This window comes from Ambystoma mexicanum, chromosome 8 (genome assembly GCF_040938575.1).
Source record: "Ambystoma mexicanum isolate Mex_15411 chromosome 8, UKY_AmexF1_1, whole genome shotgun sequence".
Classification (NCBI taxonomy): Eukaryota; Metazoa; Chordata; class Amphibia; order Caudata; family Ambystomatidae; genus Ambystoma; species Ambystoma mexicanum.
Window position 1 is genome coordinate 388644957 of NC_090929.1, and position 17994 is coordinate 388662950.

The following is a 17994-nucleotide window of genomic DNA, read 5'->3' on the forward strand; positions in this document are numbered from 1 at the left end:
CTGGATCATGCTAAGCACTGACTCTTAGAGGTAGAACACAGCAATCCTTTGCCCCCCCCGCGGGGGCGACGAGCGCCTCTCCATGGACCACCCGGTAGAACGCCGGAGTCCCTCGGCTTGGGAGCCGGTAGCCTTGACAGCCTCGGGTCTGCCAGAACCTAAATGCTGGTGGAAACCCCTGGGAAGGAGTCTACGCACTCTGGAGCCGTACTAAACAAATTGCCTACCTTGTCTTGACGTGGGGTCCTGGAGATGAACTCTTTAAGATGACCTGAAGAAGAAGCGTGAAAGATCTCCCTCCAACGCAACAACCGATTCTTCAATGCCCAGTGACCGAGAGCGCTGCAAGTCGTGCACGCGTCACTGCAGTGGTTGGGCCCCAAGCACTCAAGACAGAGCACATGGGGGTCTGAGGCCGGAAACGAGCGATCGCAAGACACACATCTCGGGAATCCTATTGCAGCCACGACAGGGGAGGCGAGGCACAGAAGGGAGGTGAAGAAGATTGAAAAATAATACAACAGGGAGCAAGCAGCAAGTTAAGGTCTCCGCGCGTAGCGGTCAGGTCCGACCCCATCTGTGTGGAAAAAAGAACTGAGGTAAGGTGCCGGACTATACTAAATTTAAAGGGGAAGCTCAGTTTTTCACTGCAAAGATTCCGGTACCGTCCCCATGTTGTGGGATGCCCACAAGGAAGGAGGAAACAGGTTGGGACGCATGAGTATTAGGAGAGATTATTTGAGGTAACACCTAAGGGACTTTACGGATGTAAGCTAATATCGACCATCCAACTAAGCAGAAAAACAAAGGAACTGAATGTGGGAAATGACGACAAATTGTTAAAGGGTAGGGCTGGCATGTAGTGAGATGCTCAAACAGGCCAGGCCCAGAGGTTTAAGATTTTAAAGTGACAGCTTATTTTGGAGTCAGCTTGGATACAGGTTGTCTGAACCATTTGAGTAAAAGGGGAAAAACGGACAATGCAAATGGCATGCTTCAAAAAATGGGCGGACGGGCACACTGTTATATCTAACAATTAGATGGACATTCATCATACCCCTGCAATAAACTACTGTCCAGAACTTGTATAGCTAAGAAAAGTGTATGCTCTTCTGTTCATTGAAACATAAAAGCATTGCCAAGTAAAACAAAAAGAAAAAAAGAATGTAAAACACAATAATGCATTCATAAACATTTTACTTACTTCCCCCCTGTGATGCTCCCTCGCCACTTGCTGCTTCAGTGTCTGCAAAAATGAGTAACAGAACATTTTAATATTGTTTCAAATGTGCAACATTCACTAGCACTGCGGCTTGCTAGAAACGCTGCAAGTTACCTAAAAAGACCACATTCTGACCTATTAACTCTCGCCTTAACTAATGTGTTCATGGAAGACCGGCCTGTATCATGTTAAAGAGATTTGTATTCAATGTCAACATATCACCGGAGATGCGATTGGGTGGCAATGACAAGGCGGCAAGTACAATAAAAAAATCAAGATAAATAAATGGTTGAATAGAAAGGTTTTGAGGGATGTGTCTAGGTGATCATAGAAAGGGAGTTCCAGAGGGTGCCTGATCCCCACTGTTGTCCTTTTGGAAGCAGGGTACGTCAAGAGGAAGATGGGGTAAGGGCATGGGTGGTGCTTGGGTCCGGCAAAGTGACCAGAAGGAAACATAATGGGAACTGCACACAGATTTCTGAAACTTAAGATAAATGGTAAGGAATCATATACAGTATGTATAACATATATGTTTCACAAAATATCTGTACAGAAACCAGTCGCACCCTCAGAAATGACGAACCATTGGTTCAATGTTCAACAGTATCATCTCCAATAAACGCAGAACATATTTTCATCAGCTTTGTAAATAAAGTTTTAAGTCATTTAATTGCTAATCTCCCACAAAATATATGTGTACAACACAAAAATTGCAGTATCTGCTCACTGAGGATAATGTAAAAATCCCGTAAACAAAGTGAAAATTCAACATACAATTAGTACTTCAAAAATATAAACGATGTAAATAACAAATTCCACATAAATTAGGGTTACAATTTAACAATCCTACATGTTTCGGGACCATGTCCCATCCTCGGGCATGTATCCTCATTGTTCCTAGAAATAACAATATTACCAAAAACTCACGATCCGCATCCAATAAATTTACTAGGAAAAGTAATAAATACCTGTAAGCAAGCAATGAGCAAAAACACAACTTGAATAGCACAATTAAGTGGTCATCCATGTAAATTGTAAAAATGAATAATCACAGGAAATCCAATCTTAATAAGTAGAAACCTAAAAGGATCCAAAGTAAAGAAAAAAACATGTGAAAATCCGTGTCAACAAAACCCGTATCCAGAACTCCAGTGCCCAATGTGTAAGCTATATGTATAAGGGATTTTGACATTATACTCAGTGATGAAAGAACAAGTTACTTCTTACCTTTTAACGTTCTTTCGACGGGATGTTCCTCCGACGTATTCCTCATCTTAGATATATCCTTCCAGCTCTGCTGGCCTCGGAAAATTTTTTCTCCAGAGGGCGCTGCGCGTCGACGTCCCTCGAGTCGATGACCCTCGACAGCGGCCGTATCGACGCTCGACGTCATCCTGCCCATAAAGGCCGCGCGCAGCGTCCGTTGCTCAGTTCCGTTTTGTAGCCCACAGTATTACTGTTTGGACTAGACTAATCACCCTGAAGGAGCGTAAGCTGCAACAACAAGGGAAGTAAAACTGCGGGGATGGATGGGAGGGTCGATGAGGAATACGTCGGAGGAACATCCCGTCGAAAGAACGTTACAAGGTAAGAAGTAACTTGTTCTTCGAAGGGATTGTGTCCTCCGACGTATTCCTCATCTTAGATAGGCTCCCATAGCAGTATTCTATATTCGGAGGAGGGAGTACTGACTTCACGCTGTCTTCTATTGGTGAATAGAATGCAGTACAGCCCTTCCAAACCTAGTCTCTTGACTAGAGGAGGAATCCAGATTGTAAAAACGTGTAAAGGTATGGACAGACGACCATGTAGCGGCCGCACATATGTCTTTAATCGGCACGCCTCTTTTGAGGGCCGATGAAGCTGCAATACCTCTGGTCGAATGAGCCCTAAGGTTTTGAGGGGGCTCTTTCCCTGCCAATTTATAACATTCCAGAATGGCTAGAATGATCCATCTGGAAATAGTCTGCTTAGTTATTGGTAACCCCAGCTTGTGACCTGCGTAGCCTACAAACAGCTGGTCTGCCTGTCTTATCCTGGCTAGTCTACTAATGTAAAAACTTAAAACCCTCCTAGGGTCTAGTCTGTGTAACCTCTCTTCCTCTTTCCCCGGGTGAGGAGGAGGATAGAAAGATGGTAGGGTAATCTTCTGAGAGATATGGAATTCAGAGACTACTTTTGGGAGGAAATTAGGCTTCACTTGCAGGACAACTTTGTCTTTGTGAAAGATTGTATGAGGGGGTTTACAAGAAAGAGCTTGTAATTCGCTCACCCTTCTAGCAGATGTAAGTGCTATTAATAAAACAGTCTTAAGGGTAAGGAATCTTAACGAACAAGAATGGAGAGGTTCGAAAGGTGTCCCCATCAGGAAAGTTAATACTAAGTTTAAATCCCATAGGGGAACTTGGAATGGTCTTGGGGGATAAACATTGGTTAACCCCTTTAGAAACTGTATTACCAAGGGTAATTTGAAATAGGATGGTTCCTCCGCAGTACGCTTAAAGATAGATAGCGCTGCGAGATAGCCCTTAATGGTGCCAACTTGAAGGCCTGAATTTGCCAAATATAGTAGGAAGGACAAAACCATTGGTGTACCACATGAAAATGGGTCGATATTCTGTTCTCTACACCAGCTGCAAAATCTGTTCCAACGGCAGCGGTATAAAGACTTTGTTGCTGGTCTCCTTGCCGAAAGCAACACCTCCATAACATCATCAGGGAGGTCCCAATCCTTGTACCTCAGCCGTTCAGAAGCCAAGCGTGAAGGTTGAGGGTTTTGATGTCTGGATGGAGAACCTGACCTCCCTTCTGTGAGAGTAGGTTCTCTCTGAGAGGAAGTCGAAATGGAGGGCAGATGGACAAGTCTAGAAGGTCCGGGTACCACGTTCTCCTGGCCCAATCCGGGGCAATTAGGATCATGGTTCGCCGGAATCTTCTCAACCTCCTGATCATTTGAGGAATGACAGGGACCGGTGGGAACGCGTACAGAAGCGGAAACTCCCAGTCCACTATGAACGCGTCTCCCAGAGCTCCTCTCGGAGGAAATTCCCTTGAGCAGAACAGGTCGCATTTCCTGTTTAGGCTGGTGGCGAACAGATCTACCTGAGGGGTTCCCCAAAGGGCGAAGATCTCTTGAAGGACTTCCTGAGCTAGCTCCCACTCGTGAGAGACTGTGTTCTGCCTGCTCAGAGCATCCGCTGTCAAGTTCTTCTCTCCGGCTAGGTGAACTGCCGATAGAGAGATTCCTTCTTGGATTGCCCAAAACCAGAGCTGCATCGCCTCTCTGCACAGGGGTAGTGATCCTACGCCTCCTCTTTTGTTGAGGTAATGCATGGCCACCGTGTTGTCCGTCATTATCAGGACGTTCTTCCCTTGTACAACTGGCAGGAAAGCCTTCAACGCAAGTTTGATGGCTCTCAGCTCTAACAGGTTGATGTGTAGTCTGGACTCCGATGGAGACCAACGACCGCTGATGGTCAAGTCGTTGGCGTGGGCTCCCCACCCCGTGAGTGAGGCATCCGTGACTACTATTATCTCCGGCCAGGGTTGCCAAAACTGTTCTCCTTTCAGAATGTTCTCCTGACAGGCCCACCACTGAAGGTCTCGAGCCACCCTGCCCTGAACCTGAAGAAGATCTGTCATTCTCCCTGAGAATTGTGACCACTGAGTCCTCAGTGCCCACTGGAGGGATCTCATTCTCAGGCGAGCCTCTGGCACAAGGAAAATGCAGGATGCCATGAGGCCTAGCAACCTCAAAAAGTCGAAAGCTGGGAGACGTTGGGCAAGTTGGAACTTGGTAACCATCTGTAGAATATCTTGAGCCCTCACCTCTGGTGGCGAGGCTTTTCCCAGGGAAGTATCCAGGATCGCTCCTATGAACTGGAGTCTCTGCGATGGTATCCTTTGAGACTTCTTTAAATTGAGGGAGAAGCCCAGCTTGTGAAGGAAGTAGCATACGTGATTTAGCTGGATCTGAGCTTGCTCCGGAGAAACAGCCCTGATCAGCCAATCGTCCAGGTAGGGGTAGACGTGAATCCCTTCCCTCCTTAGACTTGCCGCCACTACCGACATTAACTTGGTGAAGACCCTCGGGGCGGAGGTCAGCCCAAAAGGCAGTACTCGAAATTGATAGTGAGAGTTGCCAATTGCGAACCTCAGGTATTTCCTGTGTTTGAGATGGATAGGCACATGGAAATAAGCGTCCTGAAGGTCCAGAGATACCAACCAGTCCTGAAACTGAAGGGCCTGGAGGATCTGAGAAAGAGTGACCATCTTGAATTTGTCTTTCCTGAGGAATTTGTTCAATTCTCGCAAGTCCAAGATGGGTCTCAGTCCTCCGTCTTTCTTTGGAACGAGAAAGTAAGGGGAGTACCAGCCCTTGTTCCTCTCCGCTACAGGTACCGGTTCTATGGCACCTTTCTCTAGCAGGTCTATAATTTCCTGCAAGAGGAGCGGATCTGGAGCTTTCTGAGAGCTGATTCCCGGTTGATGACTCTGAGGTATACGTAGGAAAGGTAGGCAGTAACCTTGGGCAACTGTTTCCAATGCCCAAGCATCTGACGTGATAGCCTGCCATTCCGCCAGATGTTGAGTCAACCTGCCTCCTACAGGTGTCCTGTGAGGGAAGTCCTCAGAGTGGTTTTGGGGCGGCTGATGCAGATGCCGATGGTAAAGAGGCACCTGCTGTTGCTGCGGCTTTAGAATATCTACCCCGTCCACCTCGGGTAGTTCTTCTTTGACCCCTTTGAGCCGGTCGTCCTCTACCTCTTCCGAATGAGGAGTAGAAGCGAAAGGACTTGCCCCTCGCAGAGGTTCCTGTGGGACGAAAAGGAGTCTGACGGATTGCAGCTCCTAGGGATTTTGCTGCTGCTTTTGAAGTTTGCAGTTTCTCTAAACTGTCATCCGCCTTTTTCCCGAACAAAGAAGAGCCATCAAATGGCATGTTCAAGAGCCTGGCTTGCACATCTGGGGCAAAACCCGACTTTCTCAACCAAGCGAACCGCCTGATTGATGTACTTGCCGCCATTGCTCTGCTGATACTGTCAGCCGAATCAATGCCCGTCTGGAGGGATTCGCACATAGCGTCTTTACCGTCCTGTATAATATTCAGGAACGCATCCCTTTCTTCTCCCTCCGGGATGCAGTCAGCCGCTGTAGAAGCACACTCCCAAAGTGTATGGCTGAACCTAGCAAGGGTGCAAGTAGCATTAACAGACTTTAACGCCATGCTACATGCTGAAAAGACTTTCTTAGCCATAGCATCATATTTTTTATCGTCCCTGTCCTGTGGGACAGTAGGATAAGCCGTCTTGACGTCGGTAGAGGATGCTGCTTGTACCACCAGACTTTCTGGGGATGGATGTTTAGACAAGAACTCTGGGTCTGTGGAAGATACTCTGTACTTTGCAGACAGTTTTTTATTTACTGCTGGTATTACATCTGGGGTTTCCCAGTTTGTCATGATCTTTCTCTGAAGAGCTTTATGAAAGGGCACCACTGGATCCTCTTGTGGGCCTTTGTCAAGAATATCCGTGAGGTCATCTTGCTGGAAAGATTGTGAAGGTGTAGACCACCCCATAAACTCTGTAATTCTGGCCATTAAGGCTCTGTAGGGGGTTTCAGCATGCTCCCCCGGGTCTGGTTTAGCAAAATCCACCTCAGGGGAAGTGTCTAAACCACTTGCCTCATGTAAAGAATCATGAAGATCCTTTAATCTGCGCTCTTCAGAGGAAAATTCCTCTCTAACTGGGGTTACAGGTCCCTGTAACTCATCTTGTTCTGACAAATCACCCTCTTCTAAAATTGAGGATATAGTTCTCAATTGTTCTGAATTAATAAAGGGAGTAAATCCCATTTCCAAGGCAGAGGGTGCTGAACTTGTCATTATTGGCCTCGAAAACGTCGATGTCGTCGACGCCGACGTCGAAGGCTTCGAGCGTGGCGTCGAAAACAGAGGTGGAGGCCTCGAGGACCTCGACAGAATTGGAATTTTACTCGACAATATCGACGCCATCGACGTCGAGGGCCTGGGAATCGTCACTGGATGTGTGGTCATCGTGACTTTTCTCGGCGTCGACGCCGGTGTCGAGGCCGGCGTCGAGTCGACAGACCTGTATGTCGAAGGTCCCTTCGACAACGGCGTCGAAGACCTCGACGTCGACGGAACCTTCGTCGACGGAACTTTCAAGGAAGGTTTGGAGGTCATGGTCCTACTCGAGGGTTCGAGACGCACTCGAGAGGTTTCTTTCGCCGGGTACTGCGACTCGCGGCGTTTTTGACCTTCGGGTCTTTCGACCAGAGCATCGCTCTCGGCAGTCTTCGAGGGGGTCGAGGGGGTCGAGGCCGCTTTCTCGAAGACGCTCATCATGTTTTTTCTGAATTCCTCCCAATCAGACCGGGAACTATGTTTCGTGGGGCAAGGGATTCTTTTTGGCGAAACAGAGGAAGAGGAAGACGGAGAAGGGGATCTTCGACGTCTCCTCTTCGAGTGTTTCGATCTCGAGGAGTGATGAGACCCACTCCGAGACCTGGAGCGTGAGTGGTGACGAGGAGACGAATGTCTCGACTTCGTCGAAGAAGAAGAAGCTTTAAAAGTCTTACCTTTCTCCAGCTTCCCCCTACGCTCCTTCAGGGCCTTAGCTGTCATGGACATACAGTCCTCGCACTCCGAACAATGGTGTTCGGCTCCCAAGCACCACAGACAATTTCTGTGAGGATCGGTCAACGACATCTTTTTCCCACAATCTCGACATTTTTTGAAGCCAGATCGAGGGGTTGTCGGTTCCGACGAGGAAGCCATCGAGTACGATTCGAATAACTTGAAGTAAATATTACTAAGAACTGAGCAACGGTATTCCGAGGCACCGAGTAGCGCGGAAAAACGGAACTGAGCAACGGACGCTGCGCGCGGCCTTTATGGGCAGGATGACGTCGAGCGTCGATACGGCGGCTGTCGAGGGTCATCGACTCGAGGGACGTCGACGCGCAGCGCCCTCTGGAGAAAAATTTTTCCGAGGCCAGCAGAGCTGGAAGGATATATCTAAGATGAGGAATACGTCGGAGGACACAATCCCTTCGAAATATGTTTTGTCTGTGTTTATTGGAGCTTAAACGATTGAACATTGAACCGATGGTTATTCATTTTTGAGAGTGCCACTGGGTTCAGGACAATTTTCCGGCAACGTGACACCCATCATGAATCAGGTGGGCGCATCGAGGGATGGTAACAGCTACCCAGGCAGGCCAAACCTCCCCATTATATTGTAATTTGACCAGGTGGACTGACTGAGGTGCGCAAAGCAGCTTTGTCTGCAACAATGAAGTGGGGGATAAGAACTCGTGGGAGGCAAGGCACTGTGCACTCGACCTACATCGTCTCATTGTTTTTAGGCCTCAGGCATGAAACTGATGGGTTTTGGCCCACCGAGAGGGACTTGTAAGTACTTCCTGCACCTCTTTACCTGGAATCTCAGGGTACTTGTGTTGCTGTGGTTGGTAGGGCAAGGAGGTGTGCTGCAAACAGGTTCTGGGCAATACATGGTAGTGCTGCTGTTTGTTCATATTGGAGCTGGGATGCAGTGTAGAAATGTTGAGGGCTTTCAGGAGAAAACCAGCCCTTTTAGTAGAGTTGTGTGAGTGCAGAAGACATCAGACCAAATCACACAACTGAAATTAGGGTCTCCTGCATTACCCCTTCAGGGCAGGCGTGGCCAATGAACCATCACTTGTAGAACAGTGCTTGGTTGATGAGGTAGCTGCATGGTCAGGATTTGCTGTGGACGAAGCAGCGCTAGTGTATATATAACTGAAGCAAAGATGTTCAATAATGACAGGCAAGTTAGACAGATTTACCCAGACATTGCCGGCTGAGCCTGTGTAATGCAGAGTGCCAAATTACAGGGATAAGAAATGCTGCAGGCTATCCAGGACTGAGCTTGGGCCGAAGAGTGATGATGATCTTGGAGCATGCTGCAATCCTGGAACATAGGGCTGAAGATCCTGAAGGCCACTTTTGTAGATCCAACATCAGCATGGTTGGTCTGCTCGAAAGGGGAAGAGGGCAGGGACGCAGCCGAGTTTCTTGAGCAACAGCTCCTAAATTAAGTGTTACTCACTGGAGTGACTAACGTACTCCTAGTCCATAGTCCCCTTTCCTCCATCCTGTATGGGCGTCCCTCATGAGTGACGGAAAGGGAACCTCTGTTCCACCAGAAAAAGACATTTCCCCTTAAAATTCACTGGTGCGCGGCCCATGGAGCGCAGGCTCCCTTAACCCCACCCACCGGTGCCACACCTCAGTCCCATTTTGACGCGTTGGCTGTATTACACTTAAACAACTTCACTGGTCTTATTATAGGGGGATGGATGGTGGGACATCTGGAGGAAAGGGGACTATGGACTAGGAGTATGTTAGTCACTCCAGTGAGTAACACTTAATTACGCCTACGTCCCGTCCCCTTTCCTCCATCCTGTATGGGCAATTACAACTGACAATGCCCTGGGGAGGAGAGCCTGTCCCTCTAGGAAAATAGATTACGAAGCAGCGCTTGGCCGAACGCTGCATCAGCCTTGGCGCTGGTATCCAAGCAGTAGTGCTTGCAAAACTCTGAAGGAGTGGCCCACCTTGCCGCCCTGCTGATCACCTGCCAGGGAACATGGCACTGGAACGAGACTGCTGTTGCCTTAGCTCTTACCGCATGCGCATGCATGCCCTGCGGCGGATCCTAACACTGCACCTTGTATGCCTCCTGGATCGCAGCCGTCATCCATCGAGCTATGGATGCCTTGGAGGCCTGCTGCCCAGGCTTAGAGCCTGCAAATGCCACAAACAGAGCGTCCGTCTTGCGGATGTCCTACGTTCTGTCGAGATAACATTTCAACGCCCTCCTGACATCCAGGCAGTGGAGCGTCCTCTCTGCATCCTCCTTGGGGTCCGGGAAGAATGTGGGGAGCACAATCTTCTTGTTCATATGGAAGGATGATATCACTTTTGGGAGAAACATGGAGTGCGTGTGGAGCACAACCTTGTCTTTGTGAAATCTAGTGTATGGTTCTGAGGCAACTAACGCCTGAATCTTGCTTATTCTGCAAGCTGATGTAAGCCCAACCAGAAGGGCTGTCTTCCGAGTGACCAACTTAATGTCTGCCCTGGCCATGGATTCAAACGGTTTGTGTCCTATCGTGCCTATTACTACATTCAGGTCCCAAGCAGGATGCGGGCGCTTGACCGGGTGGTAAAGCCTGGTCACCCAGTCAGGTGTTTCTTTACTAGAAGACAGGATAAGAGAGTCGGAGTTCCTATACGCACCAATAGCGTCAAGGTAGGTTCTGCAGGTATCAACCTGGACCCCACACCTGGTGAGATAGGCAGAGAATGATAATACTTGGAGGGTGAATGTCAGCGGGTTCACCCTGTGTTCCTTAGCCCAAAAGCAGAATCTTGTCCATTTACTTGTACTGATACAAAAGCTCCACATTTGACGTTCAGACTCCATCGTTTTGGAACAAATGTATGTGTGAGCTCAGGCAGGCCAACGCCATCCACTAGTTTAAGAAAAACCTCAAAACTCATCCGTTTAACCAATGATCCAGACTAGGATGCCTATCTCATAGATTAGATTATACTAGACCAGTTTTCTCTGCTTCCATCTTTGCAATTTTTTTTTTAATGTTTTGTCTTTTCTTTTGTGCGCTTTGAGGCCCATGGGCGAGTAGCGCATTATAAAAATTACATAAAAATAAATACTGCTTGCGTGTAGCCTGACTCCTGGCATTCTGAATGATCTCCAGATTGTTGCTGGACACAGCTGAAGGTGCTGGCGCGTTAGCTGTTCAGCAACCAGGCTGCTTGGGCTAGCCTCTCCAGAGAGGGGTGGAGCACTGCGCATTCCTGCTGTGCTAGTAGAGTCCCTTCCCTAGAGTAGTAGAATTTCCAGCTGAAGTGACATCTCCCGCAGGTCTGAGAACCAGGGCCGCGCCGGCCAGCAAGGGGCCACAAGGATAATCCTGAGATTGCTGGAGTTCCTGATCTTGCTGACTACCTTGCACACATATGGTGTGGATGGGAATGCATATGCCCACATCCTGTCCAAGGGTATCTGGAGTGTGTCCTCTAGAGAGTTGCATCCCCTGGCTCCCCAGGATGTGAATTGTTGACACGTCCGATTTTGTACTATTGCTAACAGGTCGGTCGTTGGGTGACCCCCATCTGCGGAACACTTCCTGGAGTAATCTCCCATTCAGCTACCACTCGACATAGTTGGAGGACAAGCGACTGAGCTTGTCTGCTTCCAGGTTGTACTCTCCCGGAAGGTGGACCACTGCGAGCCACACTTCCTGGCTGATAGCCCATTCCCAGATCTCCAGGGTCAATGTGCACAGCTGCAGGGATGTGGTGCCCCCCAGTTTGTTGATATAGAACATGCAGGATGTGTGGTCTGTCTGGATGCACGCGCAAAACAAAAGAGGTGATGGCTGGAAGGTTTAGAATAAATCTTAACCTCTGGCATTGCTCCGTGCAACCCTCCAGACCATCATTCTTCACCTGCCAAGCCATTACAAAAAGGGGAAAGCCCATATGCAAATCAGGCTTGGTCCCACCCCCAAGGGGGTAGAACAGCCTGAACTGCTAGGTCACATCCCTTCTGCACGAGACCACAAGCATCCCCGCCATGTCTGGATGCACACCAACCTGCCTTTGATGGTTGGTTGAAAGGACCAGAGTGCCAACTATATAGCCATAAGCTCCAGCCAGTTGATGCGATTCTGTCGGTCAGTCTGGGTCCAGAGGCCACGCACCGAGTGTGCTCCCCGGGTGGATCCCCACCCATGGAGTGAGGCATCTGTGGTAATTGTGTATTCTATGGGGGTGGATGGAAGGGTCTGCTCACCTGAATGTTTTCTTCCTGTTGCCACCATCTGAGGTCGTGGTCCAGGTGTGGTGTGATGGAGACAAGGGCCCACTGATGACCCGATTCCTGATCCCAAGAATCCACAGAATGCAACTGGAGCCTCCTCATGCACAGCCTGGTGTATGGGACCGCCAGGAGACATGTTGCTAGTAGGTCCACACTGGTGATTGACCTGCTGCGGAAATGGGAGACTGACTATAAAATCGCTGTCACTTGTCCCCCGTTGGGAAAACCCTCTACTGCTGTGTCCCACAGCAGACCTAGAAACACTAGCGCCTGTGTACGAGTGAGTTGAGACTTTTTGTAGTTGATCGAAAATCCCAGGTTAGATAGGGTAGACATGAGCCTGTCCACTGAGTTTCAAACCTGCTCCAGAGAAGTACCCTCCGACCTAAGGAGAGCATCCACTGCATTCATGAGTCTTGTGAAGACTCTTGGAGCTGAGTTTAGCCCAAAAGGCAGAGACTTGTACTGAAAATGTGGGCCCATAACCCGGAACCTGAGGAAGACCTGGTGTGGCTGCACAATGGGAACGTGGAGATACGAGTCCTTCAGGTCCAGGGAACACATTCAGTCTCCCCCACGCACTGTCTCGTAAATGAGCGCTGGCGTCACCATCTTGAACTTGTGCAAGGGGAGGTAAAGATTCAGGGAAGATTGATCCAACACCACGCTCAGGCCTGCCTGGTTCTTCTTCTGGATCGCAAAGATGCTGGAGTAAAAGGCCTGCCCCTACTGGTTGCGGGGGTGAGAGGGGGAGCCTGCTCTACAGCTTCGCTCTCTACAAGCGAGTGAATCTTCGCTAGCAGTTATGGTGTACCGATCTGTGGCAGAGGGGGGCTGTGGTGGAGAAGGAAGAGGTAGCAGGAAGCCCCAGGACACCACTGAGATGACCCAAACGTCCGCAAACTGCGCCCGCCAAGTCAGACTGTGCAGGGCCAGCCTGCCCCCAACTGGGGTGCTGTGCACCGGAAACACATTGGACCTCATTACAAGTTCTCTGGTCCGGACTGAACGCTGCCGGTATAACCATACTGGCACCGTTTCCGCGATTGCCAAATTATGACCTATGGACCCGGAAATGCCACCACTAAACCGCCCCCGTGGAGTCAAGGCATCTGTAAACTTCGCCTGCACGGAACCCCTCCCCCCTTCCCCCGTTACCGGCAACACACGAAACACCGTGAGCATTACGAGTGCCATGGACATAGAAATACCGCCACAAAAATAGTGCAAAAACCGTGACCACGGTGGCGGTATTGCCGCCACCGCGAACATGACGTTAAACAGTGCCTGGTGATCTGAATCAGGCCACAGGTGCACCAAATGAGCCCAGCTGGACCCAGCAGGCCAATGGGAGCCTACAAAAGGGCCACACCCAGGCCAACTCCCAACAGAACTATGCAGGCAGTAACTCTAGTAGCATTGGGACTGGGGCTATTGAACCAACAGGCAGCACTGCGCATGATGGCAGTAATGGTGCAGAGGAGGATGAGGCGGAGGCGGCGCAGGTGGCACCTAGCAAACCCAGTACCCATGCCAAACCCTATTGTTCAGCCGGCACGACCCCGCAGGTAGCCTGCAATACCACGCATCAGGGCCTCACCCTGGAACCTGACCCCAGGACACATCCACACATTATACCGGCTGGACCGTCCAACAATCATGTACATCACCACCATGATGGAGGACGACATCAGCAGCCACATTGACATCACCATCGCCATCCCCGCCTCTTGAAGGTGGTGTCGGTACTTTTCTTGGCACCGGAACTTATCAGCACAGAGTTGGTGAGCTGCACGGGCTATCAGAACCCTGTTTCTCCAAAATTACTGGATGCCCTGTTGCGCCATGTGTCTGAACACATCGCCCTACCCCGTACCCTTGCCCCCAGATCATTGCCACCAAGTTGGCCTTCCATGCCATTGCAGGCATGGCAAATTGCATAGGTGCAGTAGACTGCACCCACATAGAGCTGACAGTACCACGTACTATCGAGATGGTGTACCGCAATAGGAAACTGTACCACTCACTGAATTTACAGATGGTAGCTGATGCCGCACAAGTGATAACACATTGCTGCGCACGTTTCCCGGGCTCAACACATGACTCAATGGCACTGCAGAATTCGACATTGCCACGGTACATAGAACGCTATGCTGGACAGGCTATTGGGTGAGTACAACTGCCAATGCACAGGCCCTGTGGAAGGGGTGTGTGTGTCCAGGGCAATGACGTATGTGAGTGGGCTGCTACGATTGCACATGCATGACCCCCCCTGCCCATTTAGTGAACAGTCAGCACAACCCACATATCACAAAGCTACACATGACAGGTTGCCACAGTGTGCCCGTACAAACCCTGCCACATGAGATACACAACCGATACTACCACTGGCCCATACACCTGGAGCCACTCAATACATCCACCCACAATATGCACCACTGCCCCCCCAATGCACATGATGCCTGCACATGAGACATCCTGCATCGACAATAACATCAGGGTCAATTGATTGACTCCCCCATGTGTGTACACCACTGCACAATGCCATACTTACCAACCACTATTTCCCGCAGGGGCAACTACATATGCACATCAATTCGTTGGTCAATGTCCAGATGCCAACGTCGACTACAATGACCCAGGAATGGTAATCACCCACCGGTCCAACCACTGCTTGGCACATATGGATGAATGATCAATGACACAACATTGCACTGTATCTGATGAAGACATGATACAACAAACACTAACATGTCCCCCACATCTACATAATGCACTCACGCTATGGCTGATGGCACCTGTACGGAGGGCAAGGAACAGGTCTGAGGAGGCGTACAACAGGGCACACGTCCGCACACGTGGCATGATTGAGAGGACATTTGGACTACTGAAGGCCCGGTTCCGCTGCTTGAGCAGATCTGATGGATCACTGCTCTACAGCCCAGTGAAGACAGGTAAAATTACGCTTGTTTGTGCCATGCTGCACAATCTGTGCATGCGCAGGAACATTCTGCTGCCCCCAGATGCAGAGGATGAAGATGGGGATGGGATGGCTCCACCTCCTCCTGGGGGTGCACAAGATGGACAACGAGCACGGGATACACTAATTCACATTTACTTTTGAGAGACTGCACATTGACAGCATTGCATGGATATGACGATGCTAGTTAATAAATTGATGGACTGCAAATGAAATGATGGATGTCCACTCATGAATGATTTTCTCAATGATAATATATTTTTAACATAACAACAGGGAAGAAGGTGCATTGGGTAGGGAAGCTGTACACCCGTGCCCACCCACCACCCAAACGTACCCACCCCCAACAAGGCCCCAATTTACTAACCCCCTAATGGACCTCCCCCACCACCCAAACGTACCCACCCCCAACTAGGCCCCAATTTACTGACCCCCTAATGGACCACCCCCACTACCCAAACGTACCCACCCCCAACAAGGCCCCAATTTACTAACCCCCTAATGGACCTTCCCCACCACCCAAACGTACCCACCCCCTTACACCCTTCTTGTCCATGTATTTGTCCTGCACTGCCAAACACACATAGCATCATTTGCGTGTGTGCTTCTGCGCACGGGCATCCTTGCCTGAGGGCCCCGTTAGGCGACTTGAGCGCCTCCGTGGGCTGGCAGAGGTAGAGCTGGATGGGGTGGTGCTTGTGGATGGCACTGTTGCTGGCATAGGTGGCAAACGTCCCAGATATGCCTGCTGGGCAAGCAACAGACGCTGCAATGCTGGACATGTTGTTGTTGCCCCCCCGCACATGGCGTGCCAGGTCCACTATGGTGGTGGCAAAGCGACCAATTGACCTGGAGAGCTGACGCACAGATGCACTGTAACCCTCCCTCTGCAGCCTGGACTCCTCCAGCTGCCCTTCTACTAGCTTGGTGAGGGTGGCCTGCTGGTCCTCCATCCGCTGCATGCAGGCATTCAACTCAGCCATCAAGGGGGTTGGCGACCTCATCGGACTGTGTAGTGATTGTGGGCTGAACTGGAGGTCTTGGAAGGATAACAAGTCATCCAGGTTGGGCACCTCCCCCTGTGACCCTACATCCGACTGCAGTGCTGGGGCAATGTTGTCACTGCCTGCAGCCTTCTCCGTAGTGCAGATGTTTTCTGGGGTGGGTTGTGTGGGCATGATGGGTGACCGTGGCACCTGTGTGGCAGCAGGCAGCGAGGAGACGGTGGTGTTGGCTGGTATATCCGTACCAGATGCAGCTGGTGGAAGAGTTGCTGAGCAGCTAGCGTCTTGCTCTTGGGCATGGGTGCTGGGTCGCCCACGTGCAGGTGCAGATTGACTTGCCTGTTGTGCGTTGTCGCTGTCACTTGAAATGGCTGTGGGGACACAGAGGGCATGCTATTAGTTGTGTGGTGGTACCTGATGGGTGCATCACATGCATCAGACAGGTTGATCAGTGACCATTTGCATTTACACGCATATGAATGTTGACGGCCATGTATTGTTGGGGTGTTGCTTATCGTCTGGGTCATGATTGGGGGGGTTGTTAATGGGTCCTTTGGGGCACTCATTCACTGGCTGGGGGGGGGGGTTGTTAATGGGTCCTTTGGGGCACTCATGCACTGGCTGGGGGGGGGGTTGTTAATGGGTCCTTTGGTGCACTCATGCACTGGCTGGGGAGGGGAGGGGGTTGTTAATGGGTCCTTTGGGGCACTCCTGGGCTCAACAAGTACTCATATGACATTGAAATGTGTGCACTTACCAACATCTGCAGGTGGGCTGACTCCTGCCTCTCATCCCCAATTCTATGGACTGCCTGCAGGTGGAGGACACTGCTGCAGCGCTCCACCCATGTCTGCAGCCTCAGTGGTGAAGGAGGCCCTCCACCTGTGCCATTGCTGCGCTGCCGGTGTGTTGCAATCAGGTTTCGCACCTCAGTCTGCGGTCGTCCCACCTCTTGTGGAAATCCTTGACGCTCCTTGTAGTGACGCCCACAGCTGTGCACTTGCATGCAGCTTCGGCCCACACATCGTTTCTGCGCTGCTGTGTTGCACGCCGTTGGCCAGCGCTAAACAGCATTTCGGCATGCCGCACTATGTGGTCCACTAATACAGTGAGCTCTGCCTCACTGAAGCGCTGTTTGCGCGGTCTCTGGGCAGGGATCCTGGCTGCCATGCTGGTGGTCCTTTTTAGCTTCTCAGTGTGGAGATTTAGCCTGTGCTGACTCTGGATGGCAGTGGATTGTGGTTTATATAATGGCCGCCTCTCTCTTCCCGGTTTTTGCGGTCATGGTATTTCCGCTTCCGTGTCCGTGAGGACGGCGGTGGACACGGTTTTTACATTGCTTGTGGGGCCAGTATGTCCATTTCCGTGGGTGTTTATGTGGCAACGGTGACACCGTTTCCGCGTCCGGGTGGTGCGTGCGACCGACAGGCCGTATCCGGCCAATCTTTCCGCAACCTGGCGGACGCGGAAACTGTATTACCGTCATCACGGAAACACCGCATTCCGGACCGGAGAACTTGTAATGAGGCACATTGTCATTGTTTCATTTGGTCAGAGGCTAATGAGGAGGAGGGGGACTGGAAGAACCCCTTGTGCGATGCCTCGTGTTGTTTTCTCCAGTACTGAGTGGGAAACCTGTCCAGCTGTCTGGCTTTGCGGCCCTGGAAACCGCGGAAGAGATCACACTCAAACGGAAGATTCAGGATTCTATCATTGCACATCCGGGTTGAACCGGGTAGCTTTCAGCTGGGCTGTACGCCTCATGTCTGTTGCCAGACAGATTACCCTGTTAGCCACGTCAATGTGGCCCAGATACGCCTCCATGTAGTCCTGAGCCACGAGTTGGCCTCAGCTAGGCTCGCTTTGAAGGAG

The 17994-nt window shown here is 50.5% G+C and overlaps 1 protein-coding gene across 6 annotated transcripts in view; it reads right to left on the reverse strand.

The window, feature by feature from the left end:
• The window catches only part of ZNF618 (zinc finger protein 618), a 2057359-nt gene that overhangs the window by 1276698 nt on the left and 762667 nt on the right, over positions 1-17994 (reverse strand). For all 6 annotated transcript variants that reach the window (XM_069609870.1, XM_069609868.1, XM_069609871.1 and 3 more), the window contains one exon: positions 1205-1246. In XM_069609870.1, the coding sequence (XP_069465971.1) occupies positions 1205-1246 (42 nt within the window). The remainder of the gene's footprint in view (positions 1-1204; positions 1247-17994) is intronic.